General features: G+C 37.8%; 2 protein-coding genes across 2 annotated transcripts; both read left to right on the top strand.

Moving 5' to 3' along the window:
* The first annotated feature begins 118 nt into the window (after positions 1–118).
* On the top strand, positions 119–11324 carry LOC117962972 (TBC1 domain family member 2A-like). The gene is made up of 6 exons (XM_059019349.1): positions 119–656; positions 1869–2128; positions 4653–5036; positions 6496–6606; positions 8912–9084; positions 11210–11324. The coding sequence occupies exons 1-6, from the start codon at positions 530–532 to the stop codon at positions 11322–11324; spliced, it is 1170 nt and encodes a 389-aa protein (XP_058875332.1). The 5' UTR covers positions 119–529.
* A 1-nt stretch (position 11325) lies between these two features.
* On the top strand, positions 11326–13160 carry LOC131728253 (TBC1 domain family member 2A-like). Its single transcript, XM_059019350.1, has 2 exons — positions 11326–11711; positions 13097–13160. The coding sequence occupies exons 1-2, from the start codon at positions 11326–11328 to the stop codon at positions 13146–13148; spliced, it is 438 nt and encodes a 145-aa protein (XP_058875333.1). The 3' UTR covers positions 13149–13160.
* The last annotated feature ends 7859 nt before the right edge of the window (positions 13161–21019 follow it).

Below are 21019 nucleotides of genomic sequence, written 5' to 3'. Positions count from 1 at the left end.
TTCCCAACAAGCTAGACAAAAAGTTAGAGGGTATGACATCTTTCTCTACTTCTCTGCTATTCAAATTTGAAATCAAAACAAAAATAACTTTTACCAATCAAGAGGTACACCTGTTTTAGTAACCGCACCAACTAAAATTTTCTCTAACTTTTTATAAACTGCCATTTTGACCACTTTCCCAACAAGTTAGACAACTACTTAGAGCAAATGAAATCTTCCTCTACTTCTCAGCTATTCAAATATGAAATCAAAACAGGAATGGCGTCTACCAATCAAGAGGTACAGCTGTTTTAGTAACCGCGTCAACTTCTTTCAGTAGGCTACTTCCCACTGTTGAATTAACTGTCATAGAACTTTGAGAAATATCAAATTCTAGCACATTCTAAGCATGAGACAATTAATAAACAATGTGACTTTTGACACAAATCAGCTACTTTGACCACTTTCCCAATAAAGCAAGCCCCACAACTTGTAAAGTTACCATCTAGTTTGTTTTGTTTTTGTTTTACAGGCATTAAACAGCCAAGCCATGCTGTATTGGTTGCAGCAGCTGCAAATAAAACGGTGGCAGCACAATACCAGCCTGGTGAAAATACCTGCAGAGCCCTCCACTACCTCCACACAGCTCTGCCAGCTGCCTTCTGCACCTTGGGAAGGTAAGCTCACTGACAGCCCAGTTTTAATTCTAGCTCAAGTCGACCAAATTGTGTGTGTGGTGGGGTTCTTCAGTTTGTGATCTGATGGAGAAAAGGGTTCCAGGGTAGGTGTTGTGTGCATGCAAAACAAAACAGCTGAACCGGAATAACCCAATTTAAATTATTTATTCTAAACGCTTACAAAGTGTTGCTATACTCTTGTAACCACCACATATTTTTTCATGTTTTGCCCTTTAACCTGTTATGTAAACTAGTCAGCCCTATCCAGGCAGCTGCCTGTAAGCAAGAGAAGCAACCAGTTGAGCTTTGATTATTGTTATTTGTTGTGTACTACTTTAGTTTGTGTGTGTGTGTGTGTTTGTTTCTATGCATTTAGTTTTGTTTTCTCTGTACTTTGCCTTCAGAAGTCAGTTTGTGTCAGTTGTCCTCAATATCTGTGGAAACAAGCCAGCTCAGGAGCTGAGGCGGAGTGTGTTCAACTTTGACAAGATTCAGCAGTCGGAAGACTGTCCCTGTGAGGATCCTGTGACACAGGTACTGGGGGAAACAACAGGTGCGTCCTTCAGTTGACAGGAAACTGCCCTGCAAAGTCTGTGTCTCTGCTTAGTTCATGTCTGGATCAGTTCAATGCGGGGACCACCACAGTGGCTCTGAAACTATTACATTCTTCTCATGCAGGGTAAGAACTCTTTCTGCTGTTATAAATGTGCAGAGGTTTCCTGTTCCTAAAAGGTGAACCATGCAGGAGTAAAGCTTGTTAATAAGATAAAGAATGAGTGTCAATAAAGCCTTTTTTAAAGAAATTTCTAGAAAACTCACTAGATAGCTCACAATTTCACCTTTCATTGAAAACAACAGCTCTTTTTAACAACTATTTTCTTTTGCAGCAAATTGTAGTTTTGGCTAGGCACCCTAGAATTAACATCGGTACTATGGGTTCTATGATGATTTTTGTGTGTATAACAAATTTGAATTCCAGAAATAATCATTATTTTCTTTTTTTTGTTTAATGATTATGAAGGGTATATTGTCAGGTAGGTGGCTCCAGAATAAAATAAAGAACCAGCAAGTTTAAGAAAAAAAAAAAAATATATATATATATATATATATATATATATATATATATATATATATATATATATATATATATATATATATATTAAATAAATATTCTGCATTTCAAATGCTTTCTTTGCTTGCTCTCTTTCCTAGCACCTCCAGCACCGCCTGTACCTCTGACACCCCCAGCACCTACAGTCCTTTCAGCTCCTTCAGTTTCTTCAGTTACAAACGAGTCTGCGCAGGAAGCAAAGACTGGAGGAAAGAGTTCTCCATCAAGCAGCATGAACAAGAGGGAGAAGAAAATGACCAGTTCTCTTCAGCCTTCTGGGGAGAAGGTGTCAGGAAAGGAGGGGAGCCCCGTGGACAAACTATCCAGACTCACGCTCACTGAGGGGCTCAAGTCACAAAAGGTATATGTTTGGTTTGGGTGACTGAAGTATATTTAAGCACATAACAACTGATAACTGAGTTATTAAATAATATGTCTTGTGAGGCACTTGTACAATGAATGATTGAACCTTATAAATGTTTCCCATAGTAAAATCATAAAGCATAGTGGTACAGCATAGGTCAGCATTGTAAAGACCAGCTAGGTATGGTAAAGCATATTAATAAACATGGAAAGCCAGGGTACACTGTGGGAAAATAACAGTCTAATCACAGGGAAAGCATGGGAAAACTGTAAAAAATACTGTGCAAAAACACAGTGGTAAACCTTTATAAAGTTGTATGATAGTATTTAAATATGATTTTGTATCTATAATAAGCATGGTATGAACGATCATAAGACAGAAACAGTGGATTAAGTCAAGCAGTTACATAAAGTAATACAAACTCAAATCCAAGACCAGCAATAATTTTGCCTAAACTGATTAAAGTACTGATCTACTGTATTGACTGTGTGATGTCTTAACTCTTTTTCTATGCAAGTCAGAAACCTGCATGCTGACCACAAATTGGTTGCTTTACTGTGCATTTTCTTTCCTCCTTGGCTAAGGTGTCACTGGGTGTGAAGGCAAACGCATTTAGCAGAATAACTCATGCATTACCTAACAGGAGAGCTTTTTAAAAGTGTGATAACTGTATTTCTGATAATCCAAATTGTTATAAACATGGTGGTATGATGTTCTATAGTAGCTGTGTATGTAAAATAGGGTTGAAGGGCACTTCTGAAACAGTGAAGAGAGTCTGTTGTTGCTTCATTGTCTGTAACTGAAACTCTTGTGCTGTACTACTGTTCCTATGAATCCATAAAGGTTACAATGTAGAATTTTTTTGATTATTTTGTCATCAACACATAGAGTACAAGTGTATTAAAATACAAAATCTCTGGGGCCCCCGAGGGGCTCAGCTGGTAAAGGCATGAGTGCATGGTGTGCAGGGTGAGTCAGGAAGTCAAGGGTAATTTTGTGCCCTGTGCAGGGACTGTTTCTGCAGGGCTAGATCTAAAAAGTCACAATAGAGCTCCTGAATGCAATTCTGGGTTTTCGCTCATGACTCCTCTGTATCTTATGATGATAAAAAGACAGCTTACATTTTTGCCTGTATGGTCACAAAACTTCCTTTTACATTTTTATGAGCTTCAATAAGCATATTTTATTGCTTCCCAAACATAAACTTTAATCTTGCATCGCCGCCTTCTTGTTTCCTGTTAGTAACCCATACAACTTTTAACGCGGTGCTCAAATGCACCTGATCTGCAACATGCAAGAGTTTGTAGCTAATTGTATATTTGATCTAAATTAGACCAACAGACACGATCTTTATTTGTGCACAGAATTTATTGTGCATGTGCATTTTGACTTATTTTATCATTAGTTTTTGTGTCTTGATTAAAGACACGGTTATCTGGACCTTATGAAACCACTTTACAAGACACCATTGCTCATTATTATTGTAATACTGGGACAGTATTTCCAGTGTTTGGTACTTTTATTGCATTATCATTGTTTTCTTCTTTCAGAGTACAAAGAACAGAGCTGCAAAAACAAGTCTTTTTTGAGCCTGTTAAAAAACACACAAGTTAAGCTGATCTCCTGAATGGTTTGAAAAATGACCACCAGCAGGCAGTGTGCAGAATTTTCAGTCATTTTGCTGGTCTTTTCTAAAAACACTTCACTGAATTCATCTTTTATAATTGGTTAAAAAAAGGACATTGTTATTGAAATAGTAGCTGTGTGGTCCAGTGGTTAAAGAAAAGGGCTTGTAATCAGGAGGTCCCCGGCTCAGATTCCAGTTCAGCCACTGAGTCACTGTGTGACCCTGAGCAAGTCACTTAACCTCCTTGTGGTCCGTCTTTCAGGTGGACGTTGTTGTAAGTGACTCTGCAGCTGATGTATAGTTCACACACCCTAGTCTCTGTAAGTCGCCTTGGATAAAGGTGTCTGCAAAATAAACAAAATAGTAATAATAATAATGTCTGATAATTGGTTTTAAGGCCACTGACGTATAATATAGGGCAGAGCTTCAGAGCCTTTTCTCATATGCACTACTAATAAATACTGCAACAGGCTGTTTTTTAGGGAAAATTGCATTGTACAGTAGACTATTGCATTGTACAGTAGACTATTTTAATTTACCTGTAGCCATAACTGTAATTAAATGCATGATGTTAACAGCTGTTCTTACATGATAAGTAAAACAGTATTTTTTTATTCAAAGGGATATTACAGATTTTTCAGGAAATGCAAGAATCAAAAACCTAAAACAAATACTATACCAGGCATTTTTAGTATGGTACAGTTTATTATCAGTACTCTAAACAAATCACTAATCTGAACAGGTCTGATCCCAGCTGGTTCAGATTACAAAGAAAGTACAGGTGCATTATTCAGGGACCACCTACAGTATAATTTATTTACGGGACCTCCAACTCAGCTCATGAAGCTTCACCTTTAAGAGTCAATGACCATAGTGTTTTTGTTTTGAAATCAGGAGCTGGTGCAACTCCTTCACAAGGCCCTGGAGGCAGCAAAGCAGGAGAAGAGGACCAGCAAACAGTTCCTGGCAGCAGCAGGGGAGCAGGAGCGGCTGGAACTGGTGCGGCACAAAGAGAGGTGTATCGCGGACCTGGACGGCCGCCTGGAGGCCCTGCTCAAAGACAAGGAGGAGCTGGAGCAGCGGCTGGCCATGCAGGACTGCCAAGTGAATGAGCTGCAGCAGCACGTGCAGCTCATGATGGAGAAGAACAACGCCAAGCAGGAAGTCATCCTCAAGCTCTCCGAGCAGGTGGCCGCCTGCATGGCTGACCCCCAGCGTACCGTAGCCATGGGCACAGAGACCTTCTGCAGGCTGCAGGAGAAGATTGAGCACCTCAAGGTTATTTTAAAAGTTACTTTTACATTACAGCCATGGGAAGTACATCAACTCTTGTTTCAAGAAACACGGATAAAACCACACTCTTTTTTTTGGTTTTGTTTGACCACCATGTAATCCTGCATGATGTGAAAAAGCAGTAAAGTAACTGATCCATGTTTTCACTGCTGGGGTGTCACATACGGTATTCTGCACCTTCTCTGCATCCAATAAGCATTACAAACATGACATCTTAACTAGCTTTTATTAGCATTGGAGCAGACACACAATTACTGTTTGCCACTCCAGTCTAAGAATGATTCATTTATAGTAGAACCGGTCCAGGGGTCCAGCGAATATATACTAATATTGTATCTCAGAGGAAGTCGTTTTAGTATATTGTAGTTTCTTTATTAATGTCGGGGCATTATAAATGAACAACGTCAGGTACATCAGTGTGCCTAAAACACCAAAGTACGACACAGCATGTATTCTATACAAAAAAATCTGTGAAAATGACTGCACAAGCACTGAAGTACAGTATTTCTCAGTTTACAAAACAGCATTCCAAACAGTTCTTAGCATGCTTTCTCAGTGTATGCCAAAGTAATCTGACAGGTTTTTTTTTACATTGTGTGTGTGTTAACCTGAGACATAAACAACAACAAGGATGCACGCTTTTTAACAGTACAGTAATTTTATGAATCCTTTACTTTTCTTTTATTTACTATGGTTAAACTGGGCAGTTATGTGAAGTGACAGCGTGTACAAATTCTGACCAGCTAAGAGCTGAATTTACTGTTTTAGACCCATAATAAAATGTGCATTGGTCAGTTTCCATCAGCACCATTCAGTTGGTAGCAGCATATGTAAGTCACACATGGCACAGGTCCATTGGGTAATGATGGTGTCATATCTTACAGGATCAGATACGACAGGTTCGACTGTACTTTGTATCACGTTACTGTGATTTTGTACTCTATAGGTCTGGCTTGCACAGTGTTAAATTATTATAATAACATAAACATACTGTATATAAAAAAAAAAGATCCCTGTGTAACCCCAGGCTACTAGGCATGAGGGGGTACACTGCTCTCTGGTAAAAGTTAGGAGACCAGTTATCTGCTTATTAGCAAAACTTAAATCCACTAATATAAAGTCAAATAATAATTCCAGACACGTGATCAGTTGGCCAACTATTTTTTTCTTCTATTTCTTTGTTATTAGAACAAAACAAGTATATTGTTTTTGTACAGTGTATTAATTGACATTAGTTAGCCACACTTTTTTTTTACGTATCCCAGCGATTTTCAAACAGTGTTTTATAGGGTACAAATGAGTACAATTATGAAAGCAAAGAAAAGCAGTGATCAGTCAGGACTAGGTCAAACCTGTGCTCTTAATAAATAGAGCTCACAGTAGAAATGTTTTAAGTACAACCACAGATTGTGTTCTGATTTCATTCGTTTACTCTGTTTACTAGGACGATATAGAGGCGCACAAGATGCAAAACAAGTTCCTCAACTCTGAAATCTACCAGCTTACTAAGCTGTGGAGGAACAGTTCAGAAGAGGAGAAGGGCCTCCTGATGAAGGTATGTGCTTTACAGCTTGCTGTGTGACAGATCTGTACCCATTTAACCATTGTGAAAAAACATATATGTTCAAAAAATATATTATCCTTACCTACAAGTCTTTAATGCAGTATCGTCACTGTGTAAGGCTAATATATAAGTGACTTTATTTAATACTAAACATCTTATTTTCAGCTTTTATAGCGTAGGCCCCAGATTAATAGTAATAGTAATGAGTTTCGTTTATTTATTTTTTCTTATAGCTTTAACCACAAAACCACAATGAGATCTGTGATTTCGCCTAGAGACATCTCTGTCTGCACTAAGAAGCCAAAGTAAATTAAAGAACAACTAGCATGCTGGTACATTATGATAAAGCAAACTGCTTAGTGACACATGGATTGCAAGTGGTTCTAATGTAGTGACGCAAGCTGGTGACCTACTGGGCACTATTCTTATACAGTCTAACGCAAAAAACAAAACAAAATAAAAAAAAACAACTTTAGATTCACTTTGTATCATTTTCACATCCTGGTAACTTTTAAAAGTTTAAAGCATTCCTTTGGCCTCCTGTTTAACCACAGTATTTCTGCAGTTTTACCCATGCTTTTCCCATGGTTATACAATGCATTTATAATAATTTACCTGGGTTTACCATGTTTATTATATACTTTTATTATTATTTATTTCTTAGCAGACACCCTTATCTAGGGCGACTTACAATTGTTACAAGATATCACATTATTTTTACATACAATTACCCATTTATACAGTTGGGTTTTTACTGGAGCAATCGAGGTAAAGTACCTTGCTCAAAGGTACAGCAGCAGTGTTCCCCAGCTGGGATTGAACCCACGACCCTCGGGTCAAGAGTCCAGAGCCCTAACCACTCCTCCACATACCTTCTTACCTTGTTATTGTAGTCTAGTATCTGCATAAATAAAGACATAGGCAGTCAGTATTTTTGGTCAATTATTTGCTTTTTTTGCAGAGATACTTCCTCTGTTATGTTTCTCTTTAGTAATTTGTGGTTTTTCTTTTTTCATTTTATACTGTACTTCCCTTATTTTTATAATTTTCTTTGTACTCCTACTTGGTTTCACTCCTTGTTTCTTCTTCTTAGTTGACTGTCATAGTAGTTCTGACTGGCTGGCTGTTAGCCTGGTCAGCAACCTCGGGTGTGTTCATGCATTACTAATTAAAACCACAGAGAAGTTAGCAACTGAGCCAGCTCCAGTCTCCCAGAATGAACAGATCAGACTGACTGGGATGTTTCCCTTTCATCTCCAAATTTAGGTCTTCTCTAGATGCAGAAAGCAAATTGGAAAGATATGTAGTGAATTCTAAATACAAGTACAGTGCTGTGAATTTGTGTTTTGTTCACAAAAACACAAATGCCTGGTTTGCAAATTAAATTAATGTTTAATCTTGTTGACCCCAATGTGTTCTTTGGGGTGGGTCAAGTTGTAGCTGTTTCTGTATCAGTGCTTGATCTGTCCTAGTGCCTGCGTCATGGCTCCATATAGTGATATCCCCTGAGTGCACTGTGCAATGAAACAGCTACTGGCTGGTATGATTGCAGCAAATTAGATGTTTTATCTATCTGGTCTGATTGGCAATGGTTTTAAATTATTTTAGATATATTTAGGATCAGACAATTTTTGTGACATGAAAAACTATTGTACTACAGTAGAGATGTTTCAGGATTTCTGGGAGCACTTGAATTAATAGGTATCACATTTGATACCAGGGTGACTCTGGTTTAAAGAAGAACCAAATACAAAAATTGTAAAAATAAATAAATAAATATAATTTCAGTTGCAGGTTATGCTAAAACTGCTAAAATTGGCAAAAACGTAAACACTTTGATTTCCGAATCATAATCGAAAACATGTATTGTACACAACAGTTTAACTTTCAAAGAAATGACCCTTCACAGCCACAGTGTCCATAAGCACTCGGGTGACACACATATTGCACTGTAGGAAATAGCAGTCTTGTAATTAATATAAGCAGCACAAGGGAACAAGTGAACACTGCAGCGAAGAGGATTTTTAAATAAAATTAATTTAAGGAGCAGAAGCAAGATTATAATTGGAATGGCTCCATCAGAACTGTAAAATTAGTTATTTGGAAATGTACTAGGTTCATTTTTACATTTTAATAAACAAGTTCAACCCAGTTAAAAGTAACAGGGTGTAGAAACCCTCTGCCTTTGGACTGCCCTGTCTTGGAAATGAGTGGGAGGTTGTGGGAGGGTTACTGCTTTCACCAGCTGCTGTGTTTTGTTTTAATCCTAACCCTAAACCTCTCTTTTGTGTTGCAGTGTGCCTACCTGGAGGCCAAAAACTGCCAGATTGAGAGCAAGTACCTGGTCGTGCTACGCAGGCTGCAGGAGAGCAAAGGGCTGGACAGCAGTCAGCAGGAGATGGTGAAAAGGCTCATTGAGGACTCACTGCAGGGAGACAAGAAGGATGTCTTTAAACTCAACCCTGTCAGGTAAGACAGTACTGACATTTCCATACCGGGGTTTCACAGCGAAAACTTTTTTCCCCCGGTTACTTTCTTGTTTTTTTGTTACTAAGTATATTCAAATATTTAAAATGCAATTCTATTGCTAAACTGATGATGTGATTGCAAGCTACACCAGTTCCATTTTCATATAATACCCTCATATCCCGAACTGAAATACCAAAACAAGCAAAGGATCAAAATGTTAATGTTGGTTTGTTGCAATTGTGATCTAATAGGTGCGCAAATGAAAAGCCAAAAAAGAGCTGGAACTTACAGTAGTTTCTGGGCTTTGCTGTCTATGATTTTCTATGTCATGTGCCCTGCTCTTTTAATGTGATAATTTAATAATTGAAAAAAATATATATTTTGTTTATGTCACTTCTTTAAAACAAAACAAAAACTCTTTTTGTTTTGTTGCATGGTCTGTTTAGAACAGAAGTGCAAATTATATGCATTTCCTATTTTCTCAGTTTGTTTTTGTCAATATTATAGAAATTCCTTTTGTAGAGTTTACTGTAGTCTTAACAGGAACTCAGATTGAATAGTATTGATTGTAAATTGAACAGAAAATGTTTGTTCTGCTGTTCGAGCGATTGATGCAAGCAGCTGAAATGAGCTTGCTGTTAACTGTATAGTAATCCACATCACAATACCACTGCACACCTTAGCAGGCAAAAAGAAAGGTCAAAGATTGGATTGACATTGAACTGCTCCCTAACCAACCACATAAAGAGCAATGTGCGTCAATAAACACTGCAATTCCAGGACCATATATAAGGGTTGATGTTAGGCAGTGAAGGTGTATATATGCCCAAAAAGCAGTCAGAGGCTGCAGCAAGTCTACAGTTTATCTAGAAAACTCCAGAATCCTTTGTTCATACATAAGGCCCTGTGAAAATAGTGTGTGTGTTTTGTTTTTTTTTTAATTCAAGGCAGTATCACGGGTAAAGTGTCTTATTTTGCAGATTGTGCACAGAACTATTTTATAAATTATGTGTACAGATTATTATTATTTTTTATACAGCAAATAGATTGATAAATGCACTGACATCTTCAAAATCAACATCAAAGTTATTCAAGCACTTTACAATAGCTTGTGAAACGGTGTTGTCATTAACAGCCTGTAGGTAAAGTGTATCTGCAAGGACATCTTTCAGTTCTATGTCAGATGCATGTTCACCATTTAGGCCCTGCAAAACAAATACAATGTGAAACACATATTGCTATTGGGCATCAGTCGACTCGTCAGTGACCATTGACAAGCAACCAGACTGTTTTACTAATTTAATAATCTCCTGCTTGTGATAGGCAACTTTAGGTAAGTATTCACGTCTCAGCTGGGCTGATGAAGGAATCACTCCACCATTTGCTACACTCAGTATGAAGAAATTATGTAACTTTTGGTTGTCCAGTTTTTCAAGAGGGATATTTGCGCAAACAAACATCCCTGTCAGGTCAAAATTAATGTGTTTCGTGCTTCACGGTTTTCAGTGGACTTTTGGAACATGGAAGTTCACGTATTTGGTTTCTTGGATTTCCGCCTTTCTCTTTCAGTGAATACTTGAATCTAAATGCCTGTCAAGAGATGATTTGCAGTAACATTGCAGGACATACAGAATAGCTTACCTCCATCGTATGAAATACAAATAATAATTATAAGAATATTGAAAAAGTTCGCAATTTCTGTGCAGTTCGTGAAATCTCGATTTACACAGGGCCTTATTACATAACCCTAGGCAGGTTAGTTTCAGGCACATATACCATTTACACATAACCCTTTCCTGGTTCTTGTACTGGCTTCAAACACATTTACCTCCTCCAAACCGTCAAACTTCAGCCCACTCCCTTCTCTCCCTTTGTCTCTCTCCGCCAACTGTTCCAACTCAACTAACTAACTCAATGCTCTCCTGCAGCGATGGGGAGGAATACGCTGGCAGAGGGGACTGATTAGAAATATAACAGTACAACTAACATAGAGGTTCATTACACATAACTAAATCACAAAAACCTGGAGCCATGCACCTACTATACAATGTTGTATGATAATTTAGGGAATATGTGAATACTGCATGTTACCAACATCCTTGTTTAACTTTCTGTTCCGTCCCAGTGAGTACAACGACTATGGATTCAAGACCATTCCTGATTATGAAGTAGAGGACGTGAAGCTCCTGGCCAAAATCCAGGCCCCTGGAGATCCATTCCAACAACCTGCGCAACAATGAGATGGTGGACAAGCCTTTGCGGACCAGGTGGGCTAACTACCTGACCAGGCCGTCCCTTGGACCAGCTGGCTCCATCCCCGGAGCTGAAGGGCCTGATCCGGTGTGGATCCCTGTGGAGTACCGGGAGCAGGTGTGGCGCTGGATCGTGAGGACACGGACGCAGGTCTATAGGAAGCGGAATCCCAATCGCTACCAGGAGCTGAGGATGCACTGCGAGGTGTCGGAGCACCCGGCCTCGCGGCAAACCAGGCTGGACCTGCACCGCATCCTCACCAGCAATAAGCACTTCTCCTCGCCCACCTCCGACGCAGTCCAAAAGCTGCAGCGCATTCTGCTAGCCTTCTCCTGGCAAAACCCCACCATCGGCTACTGCCAGGGCCTCAACCGGTACAGTACCTTTTGTATTGAAAGTTCTTAATGCCATTCGCTCATTTTAAGTAGTAAAAGGTGTTGCCAAAAAAGACAAAACACTTTCTTGTACTTCTTGGACGTGGACTAGCATAACTTATCCTTTTCTAAAACAGAGATAATGCCTATTACCGGTAAGCAGTGCCACAGGTAATGGCAGCATTACCGGTGTTTAACATTTAGAGCACTTCGTTGGAGGTAGCTATGCCAGGACACTATACTAGAGCAATGTGTTGTTGTATTATAAATAGCAATAAGAATACACATGCAAACAGTGTTTCTTTATTGATTTGAGAAATATGACACCTAGTGGTTGTTTAACTGTGTTGTGTATTCTTAGCTACTCATCCCTCCCCTGTACAATATATCTTTTTCTGGAATCACAAATATACTGGCCCAGATATGTTCTTTAATATTCTTCACAACTGTAAAGACAACTGTGGTGGAAAGCACGAGTGGCCATATTCAGGCAGATTAAAATAATTCCGGCACCTCCTCAAGACTCACCTCTTCAGACAGCACCTGTAGAAACTCCTCATTTCCATCTGGACACTTATCACTCTTCTTAAATGCACTTTACTGCTCTTATCTGCTCCCTATTTTACTGCATTTAACCCTGTACTTTAGAGTACTGTAATCTGTCGAGTGTCATTTAATCTGTAGTATTTTGTATTTAATTATATCCTGATGTAACTATCACTGACACTGTTATCTGTTCCGTTATTGAATCGTAATCGTATTAATACTTATACTGATTCTTGAAATGTATTTTTGTCTACGACTGTAAGTCACCCTGGATAAGGGTGTCTGCTAAGAAATAAAATAATAATAAATACAAATAAGTGTATAATTTACATAATTTCTTGCTAGTTTCATACATCAAATTCCTCTGAAAATTTATTTCAAAATAGGGCCTAAAATGTGTAAAAATGTGGCTTGGCACACCTATGTGTCCCCCTTTTCTTCTGAATATTAGCAGCACACTTCCAGTGGAGTCATGTGGTATGTTTGTTTCCTCTTGCAGGTTGGCAGCTATTGCACTTTTAGTTCTGAATTGCCTTCTGGTGTCTGGTGGCTGTTGTTGAAATCATAATGCCACAAGACTACTACAGCAAAACCCTCACTGCCTCTCAGGTTCCTGTTATGGAAATTGGCTAATTTGTCCATGTCTCTCCGTTATTACTAAGAAAAATGTTAAAATATTTGTGACATTGCTTGTCAGCCTATAGCTGAGTTTTAATGCTATCCCCTTTGCTTCACCAGTAAGTACTGTGGATGTGCTAATTCAGGCAGTCATAGTCCCTATTTGTTCTAACAGCTGAGCAACTCCTGCTGCTCTAAGCAGAGCTCTTTGTTCCTTGCAGGCTGATCAGAGGGTGTTCCGTGACTTTCTTGCTGAGAAGATGCCTCGCCTGACGGCCCACTTCAGGAGCACAGCATCGATCATTCCTCATCACCTTCAATTGGTTCCTGGTGGTCTTTGTGGAAAGTCTGGTCAGCGACATCCTGCTCAGAGTGTGGACGCTTTCCTCTATGAGGGCAAAAAGGTACAGCGCTGGCTGTGTAGTAATTGATCCTTTAATACCCACCCCCCCACCACCAACACCACCCACACCACCCACACTTACCCAACTGTGTTGAAACGTGCTTAATACATTTTTCAGCACAAATTGTTGAGAAAAATTGTCTTAACTTGCAAACATGTGCACAGTATGTCACACTTACATTGTAACAGCTTATCCAATTATTTTAAATTATAGTAATGACATTTTAGAGAGTTATAGAGAGTAAAAATGAAAAACATGGAAATAAGTAAAATATAATTAATTATAAAAGGGCTCAGTCCAGTGACGACTTGATGAGCGAAAGTATCCTTCTTTTTTAACCTGACAGTATTTCCTTCTTTCTGTTTCCAGGTGATATTTCGCTATGCACTGGCCCTCTTTAAGTACAATGAAGAGGACATTCTAAAAATTCACGACAATCTGGAAATCTACCAATACCTCCGTTTTTTTCACCAAAACTATCTCTGATGGCAGGTGAGGCAGAATGAGGATGATGATAATGTACAGCAGACGCATCAGACCAGTTGCTGTCAATCACAGACTGTATAAACAGTTCACACTCATCTCACTCACTCCAGTGACCATGCTTTTAACCACTAGTAAAGTTAGTGATTTCAATAAACTGTCTTGTACCATTTTGATGATGGTAAATGTGAACAGTGATTTTGCAGTTTACTGAGCTTTACCATGCATCCACTATGAAACCGTAAGTCCTTCTTTAACCATTCACTTCCTACAGGTAATGGAGCCCCCCACCTCACAGACCCACATAATGTCCTATTTCGAGCTTAGAAAACAGATGTACTGTATGTATAGCTGTTTAATGAACAGTTTGCAAGCAGATTATTAAAGTGTTGAACAATTTAACTGATAGGTCAATTGGCTGTTTCACAGGCCCTGATTAGCACTAATCCTGGACTACCTATTGTTATCTTAGGTAAGGTAGTCCAAAATTAGTACTAATTGTAGTTTGTGAAACCAGCCGTTTAAGATCCTAGTAAAAACAGAATTTTCTTGCCATTAGGTCTTAGTAGTAAAATAAGTTATCCTAAGGATGAATAATTCCAAGGTTCTGTTGCCTTTTATTTACTGAAAACATTTATTTTCTGTTATACTGTAGCACGGAACTGGATCAATCAGTCTGCTTCTCTTGATTTTCAGTGAAATAACTGGGATTATATGATAATAATTTGGCAGAGCTTTCTCACAATGACTGTAAAGCAGCAGAAATATGTTTCCATTTAGTTCTCAAAGCCTTTTCATTGGAATTATTGATCCAATCACCATGTTTCTCCTCTGTCCAGCCACTAAACCTGAAATACAAAACACATTTATTTAGATGCAGCCATTCATGCTTCAGTATTAGACAAGAATCCAGGCAGTGCCGGCTGTGCAGAGACAGGGGGCCATTGACTGATTTGGACCACCTGAAGATTGATACACTGTAGAAGTTAATGGGTTCAATCTCCTAAACAATTATGTTAGAAAATTAGCAAGCAACAACTTTGTATGTCAGACTTACATTTTTTGTTCCTGTTAGAACTGTGCATTGTTTCTCAAGTGTGTATGTTTGTCTTTTTGTCTTTTTATGAATTTAATTTTGGCATGCCCATATTTTGTTGTTTATTTATTTATTTATTTATGTATTTTTTGAAAGGGAAAATGCAGAGTTCCCAGGTCCTTTTAACTTTGCAGTTGTTTCATCAGTGGCATTTTGTTTTCTCTGTATCTTCTGTCTTTAGGAAACTAATGACCATAGCGTTTAATGATATGAACCCCTTCCCTATGAAGCTGCTGAAGAACAGACGAGAGTTTCACATGGAGAGGCTGACAGCCGAGCTGCAGGAACTGGAGAGGATACAGGAGGAGTTTGTGAAAGAACAACAAGTGGAGCGCAAAGACAAGGACCTGGACACTGCTGTCAGCGAAGACGAAGAAGTAATACAGACTGCAGTTACCTTGCATCACACGTCCTGACGTTATTGAAAAATTACACATCACTGATACTATTTAAACTAATTTGTTTGCCTTATTATTCCCTGCTGTGGAATATAGTGGGGCTTACATATTGTGTATGTCACACATACATCTAACTGTTATCCTTTGTCTGTTGTTGAGTATATAGGTATGTCAGACTTACATTTTTATATGTACATACTGTTTATCGTAGGTCATGGCTCTTATTTTGTAATGGCGGGCGTTATCTTAGGTAAGGTAGTCCAAGATTAGTACTAATTGTAGTTTGTGAAACCAGCCGTTTAAGATCCTAGTAAAAACAGAATTTTCTTGCCATTAGGTCTTAGTAGTAAAAATAAGTTATCCTAAGGATGAATAATTCCAAGGTTCTGTTGCCTTTTATTTACTGAAAACATTTATTTTCATTTAACGTGATGTACCAACATACTTGTTTTAGAGTCAACAAATTAAGTTTACCAAACCTGTCAAAATGCAGAATATTAATGGAAATAGGTGTGTTGGTAATACACACACACTACATCTCTGAATGCTTGACTTCAAATCCAGTTTTAGTCACACATGAAAGGAGTATGGTGGTCCTAAGCCCTCGGCTTCCACAAACACAAAACCAACACACAGTGCAGCACAATTGGCACAAAGGGCAAACCTGTTTCTTATCTCATAAAACAGCCTTTTACTATAACTGTCATCTGTCAGTCTCTGAATTTCTTCAATCAGCAGTTCCATTCCACTCAGATCAATTTAGTAAATTAATTATTTTGTAGTTTCCAAGAAAAACAAAAACTCATTAGAGATCTTGAAAATTAATGTCTTGAAATGTGATTAATTTAGGCCAGGCTAATCTGAACAAGTAGAGAGATTCCAGTTATTTTTCAGACCGGCAACCAGATTCCAGATTTTCTAAAACGAGACTATCTCTGAAATAAACTTATTTTTTATGCATTGGTTGTTTGTTTTATATTCCTGTAAATTGCATAGTTCAGTTATTGCTAAGTTAAGAGAAAGACGTTGCTTTGTTTAATTATGTTAAATTGTATGGCAATCCTTCATGATTTGCATGAATTCACTTAGGTTTAGAGGTACAGTTTTATTCATGTACCTCTGATAAACCTAAACTAAGTGACGAAAGCAAAAACACAAACGTTTTTTTACTGAAGCTTGAAAGAAAAAAATAGGATGAATACAGTGCTATACAGTGCCTTGCGAAAGTATTCGGCCCCCTTGAACTTTGCGACCTTTTGCCACATTTCAGGCTTCAAACATAAAGATATGAAACTGTAATTTTTGTGAAGAATCAACAACAAGTGGGACACAATCATGAAGTGGAACGAAATTTATTGGATATTTCAAACTTTTTTAACAAATAAAAAACTGAAAAAATTGGGCGTGCAAAATTATTCAGCCCCTTTACTTTCAGTGCAGCAAACTCTCTCCAGAAGTTCAGTGAGGATCTCTGAATGATCCAATGTTGACCTAAATGACTAATGATGATAAATAGAATCCACCTGTGTGTAATCAAGTCTCCGTATAAATGCACCTGCACTGTGATAGTCTCAGAGGTCCGTTTAAAGCGCAGAGAGCATCATGAAGAACAAGGAACACACCAGGCAGGTCTGAGATACTGTTGTGGAGAAGTTTAAAGCCGGATTTGGATACAAAAAGATTTCCCAAGCTTTAAACATCCCAAGGAGCACTGTGCAAGCGATAATATTGAAATGGAAGGAGTATCAGACCACTGCAAATCTACCAAGACCTGGCCGTCCCTCTAAACTTTCAGCTCATACAAGGAGAAGACTGATCAGAGATGCAGCCAAGAGGCCCATGATCACTCTGGATGAACTGCAGAGATCTACAGCTGAGGTGGGAGACTCTGTCCATAGGACAACAATCAGTCGTATACTGCACAAATCTGGCCTTTATGGAAGAGTGGCAAGAAGAAAGCCATTTCTTAAAGATATCCATAAAAAGTGTCGTTTACAGTTTGCCACAAGCCACCTGGGAGACACACCAAACATGTGGAAGAAGGTGCTCTGGTCAGATGAAACCAAAATCGAACTTTTTGGCAACAATGCAAAACGTTATGTTTGGCGTAAAAGCAACACAGCTCATCACCCTGAACACACCATCCCCACTGTCAAACATGGTGGTGGCAGCATCATGGTTTGGGCCTGCTTTTCTTCAGCAGGGACAGGGAAGATGGTTAAAATTGATGGGAAGATGGATGGAGCCAAATACAGGACCATTCTGGAAGAAAACCTGATGGAGTCTGCAAAAGACCTGAGACTGGGACGGAGATTTGTCTTCCAACAAGACAATGATCCAAAACATAAAGCAAAATCTACAATGGAATGGTTCACAAATAAACATATCCAGGTGTTAGAATGGCCAAGTCAAAGTCCAGACCTGAATCCAATCGAGAATCTGTGGAAAGAACTGAAAACTGCTGTTCACAAATGCTCTCCATCCAACCTCACTGAGCTCGAGCTGTTTTGCAAGGAGGAATGGGCAAAAATGTCAGTCTCTCGATGTGCAAAACTGATAGACATACCCAAAGCGACTTACAGCTGTAATCGCAGCAAAAGGTGGTGCTACAAAGTATTAACTTAAGGGGGCTGAATAATTTTGCACGCCCAATTTTTCAGTTTTTTATTTGTTAAAAAAGTTTGAAATATCCAATAAATTTCGTTCCACTTCATGATTGTGTCCCACTTGTTGTTGATTCTTCACAAAAAATTACAGTTTCATATCTTTATGTTTGAAGCCTGAAATGTGGCAAAAGGTCGCAAAGTTCAAGGGGCCGAATACTTTCGCAAGGCACTGTATATACTGTGTGTGTGTGTGTGTGTGTGTGTGTGTGTGTGTGTATATATATATATATAATTGATCGCTACATATAGATTTTTCAATGCTGGTAAAATGTTGAATTCAGTAATGATTTAAAAATGTTTATTTTTTAATTTGTTAGGGATGCAAGACATGTAACAACTACGTGTCTAAGTTTTTAAATACCAACTGTTAAATAAATAGAATTATGGATATTAATGTGTTGATAGTAGGGATAGCTTTTGTTACTGGAGCATGGCTGCATTGTCTATTGCGCTGAATTTTAACCAATTTTAACAGATTGTTCCCATTATTCTTATTTTTTATTTTAGCTTTTCTCTTCAAATATTTTTTAGAAAACAAAAAAGCACAAACAAAATCTCAACGCGTTTCGTCTTATTCATGAGTAGACTTAATTTGATACAGAGGAACACCCCTTTTTTATTTTCCACAGGTGATTAATCACCTTTTAAGAGATGGCTCAGTTGACAAACAACTCTTGAGAAGGGAAACTTTTGTGATATTTTTTTAATTCTGTTCCACCACATGGCCTTAATGAAGACTTTAAATATGGGTATTTTTTGTAGAATGTATGTTTGTATGTATACAGTATATACCTCTGTTCATTATTCAAGTTGCAGAGTAAAAAGAAAAAAGTAACTTAGTAAAAGAATATTTAGTGGTATGAAACGTACAGATTGAGTGTTTAAAATAATATAAAAAAGTATGGTCTTCTGCCTTCTGTTGTCATTTCTGTACCTAATTACTTATTAATTCAGTTGTTTTTGATTGTTCTGATTGTCAATTGAAGGTTTGTGACGTAAAGGTGATTAATCGCCTGTGGAGAATTGAGTGTAAAAAAAAGGGGTGTTCCTCTGTATCAAATTAAGTTTACTCATGATTAAGACTCTGTCGAAACACGATTTTGTTTGTGCTTTTTTTGTTTACTAAAAAATGTGAAGAGAAAAGCTATAATAAAAAATAAGAATAATGGAAAAATGTGTTAAAATAAATTATTTTTGTGAAGAATGGGTTGTCTTTTGCACTCGAATCAATGTATAAGGGCCTGTTGGCAACCAATACAAGCTGCCCTTTATTTTCTCAGGTGTTGCCAGGTTGATAACCTGGTCAAAGACTAAACACATACATGTAAAACATTTAGAACATATTTGTATTCTGTATTTGTATATTATGATATGTTATTGGATTTTTTATGTACGTATCATTGCACAATAGGGAGAATTAACGAGAACATTTCTAATATTTAGGCGTTCATTTTTGTATTGCTGTTTTATAATGTGATGGCAATCTGAACTATAGTCAAAGTCTCTCAAAGTGAATTATTATTTTAGGAAAGTATTACGGCACAAGCACTTATATATTACCAGTGTCACTCTCCTCACAAGGTTAAACTGTGAAACCCAGAACATGCTTTAACTGGCTGAGATGAGCCATTTTCAAGGCATTTCTCTGCTGTATAATATAACAGAACTTGTTTTTTGATGAAATGGTGTGCATTTTTTTTGCATCCTTTGTGTAAGGTATTTGAACTGAATAAAACATCAAATACTGGTATTATCATTGTGTTGTTTTAGATTTGTTAAACAAAATCTTATTCTACTGAGAATATTTCTTTTGTTTCTATAAAGGTTTATATAAATACAGTAATAACATTTGCTGACACTGCAGTGGAGAAACACTTCATTTATTAATTTGTCCCACTGCAAATTCAGAAAAGATTGTTCTACAACAGTGTTAATATCTCCCTTTAGTTTACTGATAATAAATGTTAATAAAAAACATTAACTAATATTAAACTGCTGAAACATCTGTATTTCTTTTCCCCAATATATTTCTGTTTTACTCAATGACATTCCAGTTAATTATTCAACAGCCAAGCTTTTATGTTGTATATCCGGATGCAGTCAACATTTTAAAATCATAATTTTTTCATCTATGTTTGGAAAAGGAGACTGTATAAAGGTAGTCGAGGATCAAATGATGATATATGAGCCTCTAATACAATCACTAATAATATATATTGTAGCAAAAGGCTGTCACTGGGACTTTGTGCATGCGTCTGTGCTTGAAGTGCTTTGCAGAGCAAAGTTGCATGGTCTGCGAGCGTGCTTCCCATGCATAGGAACGCTACCCTGCAGCAGACACTGTTCTCCTATACTGGATTATTGGTGCAACCTTGCAGGATCATTATATGTACCTTGCAGGAGCCAGGGGGAGTGGGGCTGATAGTGGCCACTGATTGGTCGTGGTTAACCTACAATGTTGTACGGGTTGTGGGCTGTAAGAGGCAGCTTGCATGCTAGACAGGAGTGGAGAGTTGGAGAAGTAACCTGTCTTGCTAAGAAGTATGTAGTCTGTTCTTTAATGCAAAATAAAAGTGATTGCTGCTTTTGAAGAACGCCTGTTTCACACTTCCATTCTTACCAAGTCATTACAATATATATATATATATATATATATATATATATATATATATATATATATATATATATATATATATGTTCTAGTGCACTGATGGTGAATTAGGATCACTAACCACATTGTCATACAGGTTATACAGCAATAACGATCCATGATGTGGTACGGAACAGAAAAGCCAGCGCTCTTCCTGCAGTGATTTAGAGGACAGATCTCAAACCCCAGTGCTCTAGAGCGACCATTTTTAAAAGAGCTTTGAAACAGACTTTAAAGTTATAAGTGTAAAAAGTTGTCAGGATGTTAACAATGAAAACAAAAATTAGAGGTACCTTATTTAAACAGTTGTAGCAACAAGTGGGGACATATTTTTTCGGAATACAGTTACTCTTTAAGATTGAGCTTTATGTTAATTAGCCATGAGGTTTTTGAATGCTCTGTACTCCCAACACAGAAGCACATGTGTGTGCAAATATATTTTTCTTA

This window comes from Acipenser ruthenus, unplaced genomic scaffold (genome assembly GCF_902713425.1).
Source record: "Acipenser ruthenus unplaced genomic scaffold, fAciRut3.2 maternal haplotype, whole genome shotgun sequence".
Lineage (NCBI taxonomy): Eukaryota > Metazoa > Chordata > Actinopteri > Acipenseriformes > Acipenseridae > Acipenser > Acipenser ruthenus.
Note: the sequence above shows the minus strand (reverse complement) of the source record. Positions and strands in the feature narration are given on the sequence as shown.

Bases quoted from the DNA above. Each gene is read 5' to 3' on its own strand.
- LOC131728253 (XM_059019350.1), top strand. From the start codon at position 11,326: ATGGTGGACAAGCCTTTGCGGACCAGGTGGGCTAACTACCTGACCAGG. The intron at 11,712-13,096 runs GTACAGTACCTT...TGTTCCTTGCAG, and splicing joins TACTGCCAGGGCCTCAACCG to GCTGATCAGAGGGTGTTCCG.
- LOC117962972 (XM_059019349.1), top strand. From the start codon at position 530: ATGCTGTATTGGTTGCAGCAGCTGCAAATAAAACGGTGGCAGCACAAT. The intron at 657-1,868 runs GTAAGCTCACTG...TCTCTTTCCTAG, and splicing joins GCCTTCTGCACCTTGGGAAG to CACCTCCAGCACCGCCTGTA. The intron at 9,085-11,209 runs GTAAGACAGTAC...GTTCCGTCCCAG, and splicing joins TTTAAACTCAACCCTGTCAG to TGAGTACAACGACTATGGAT.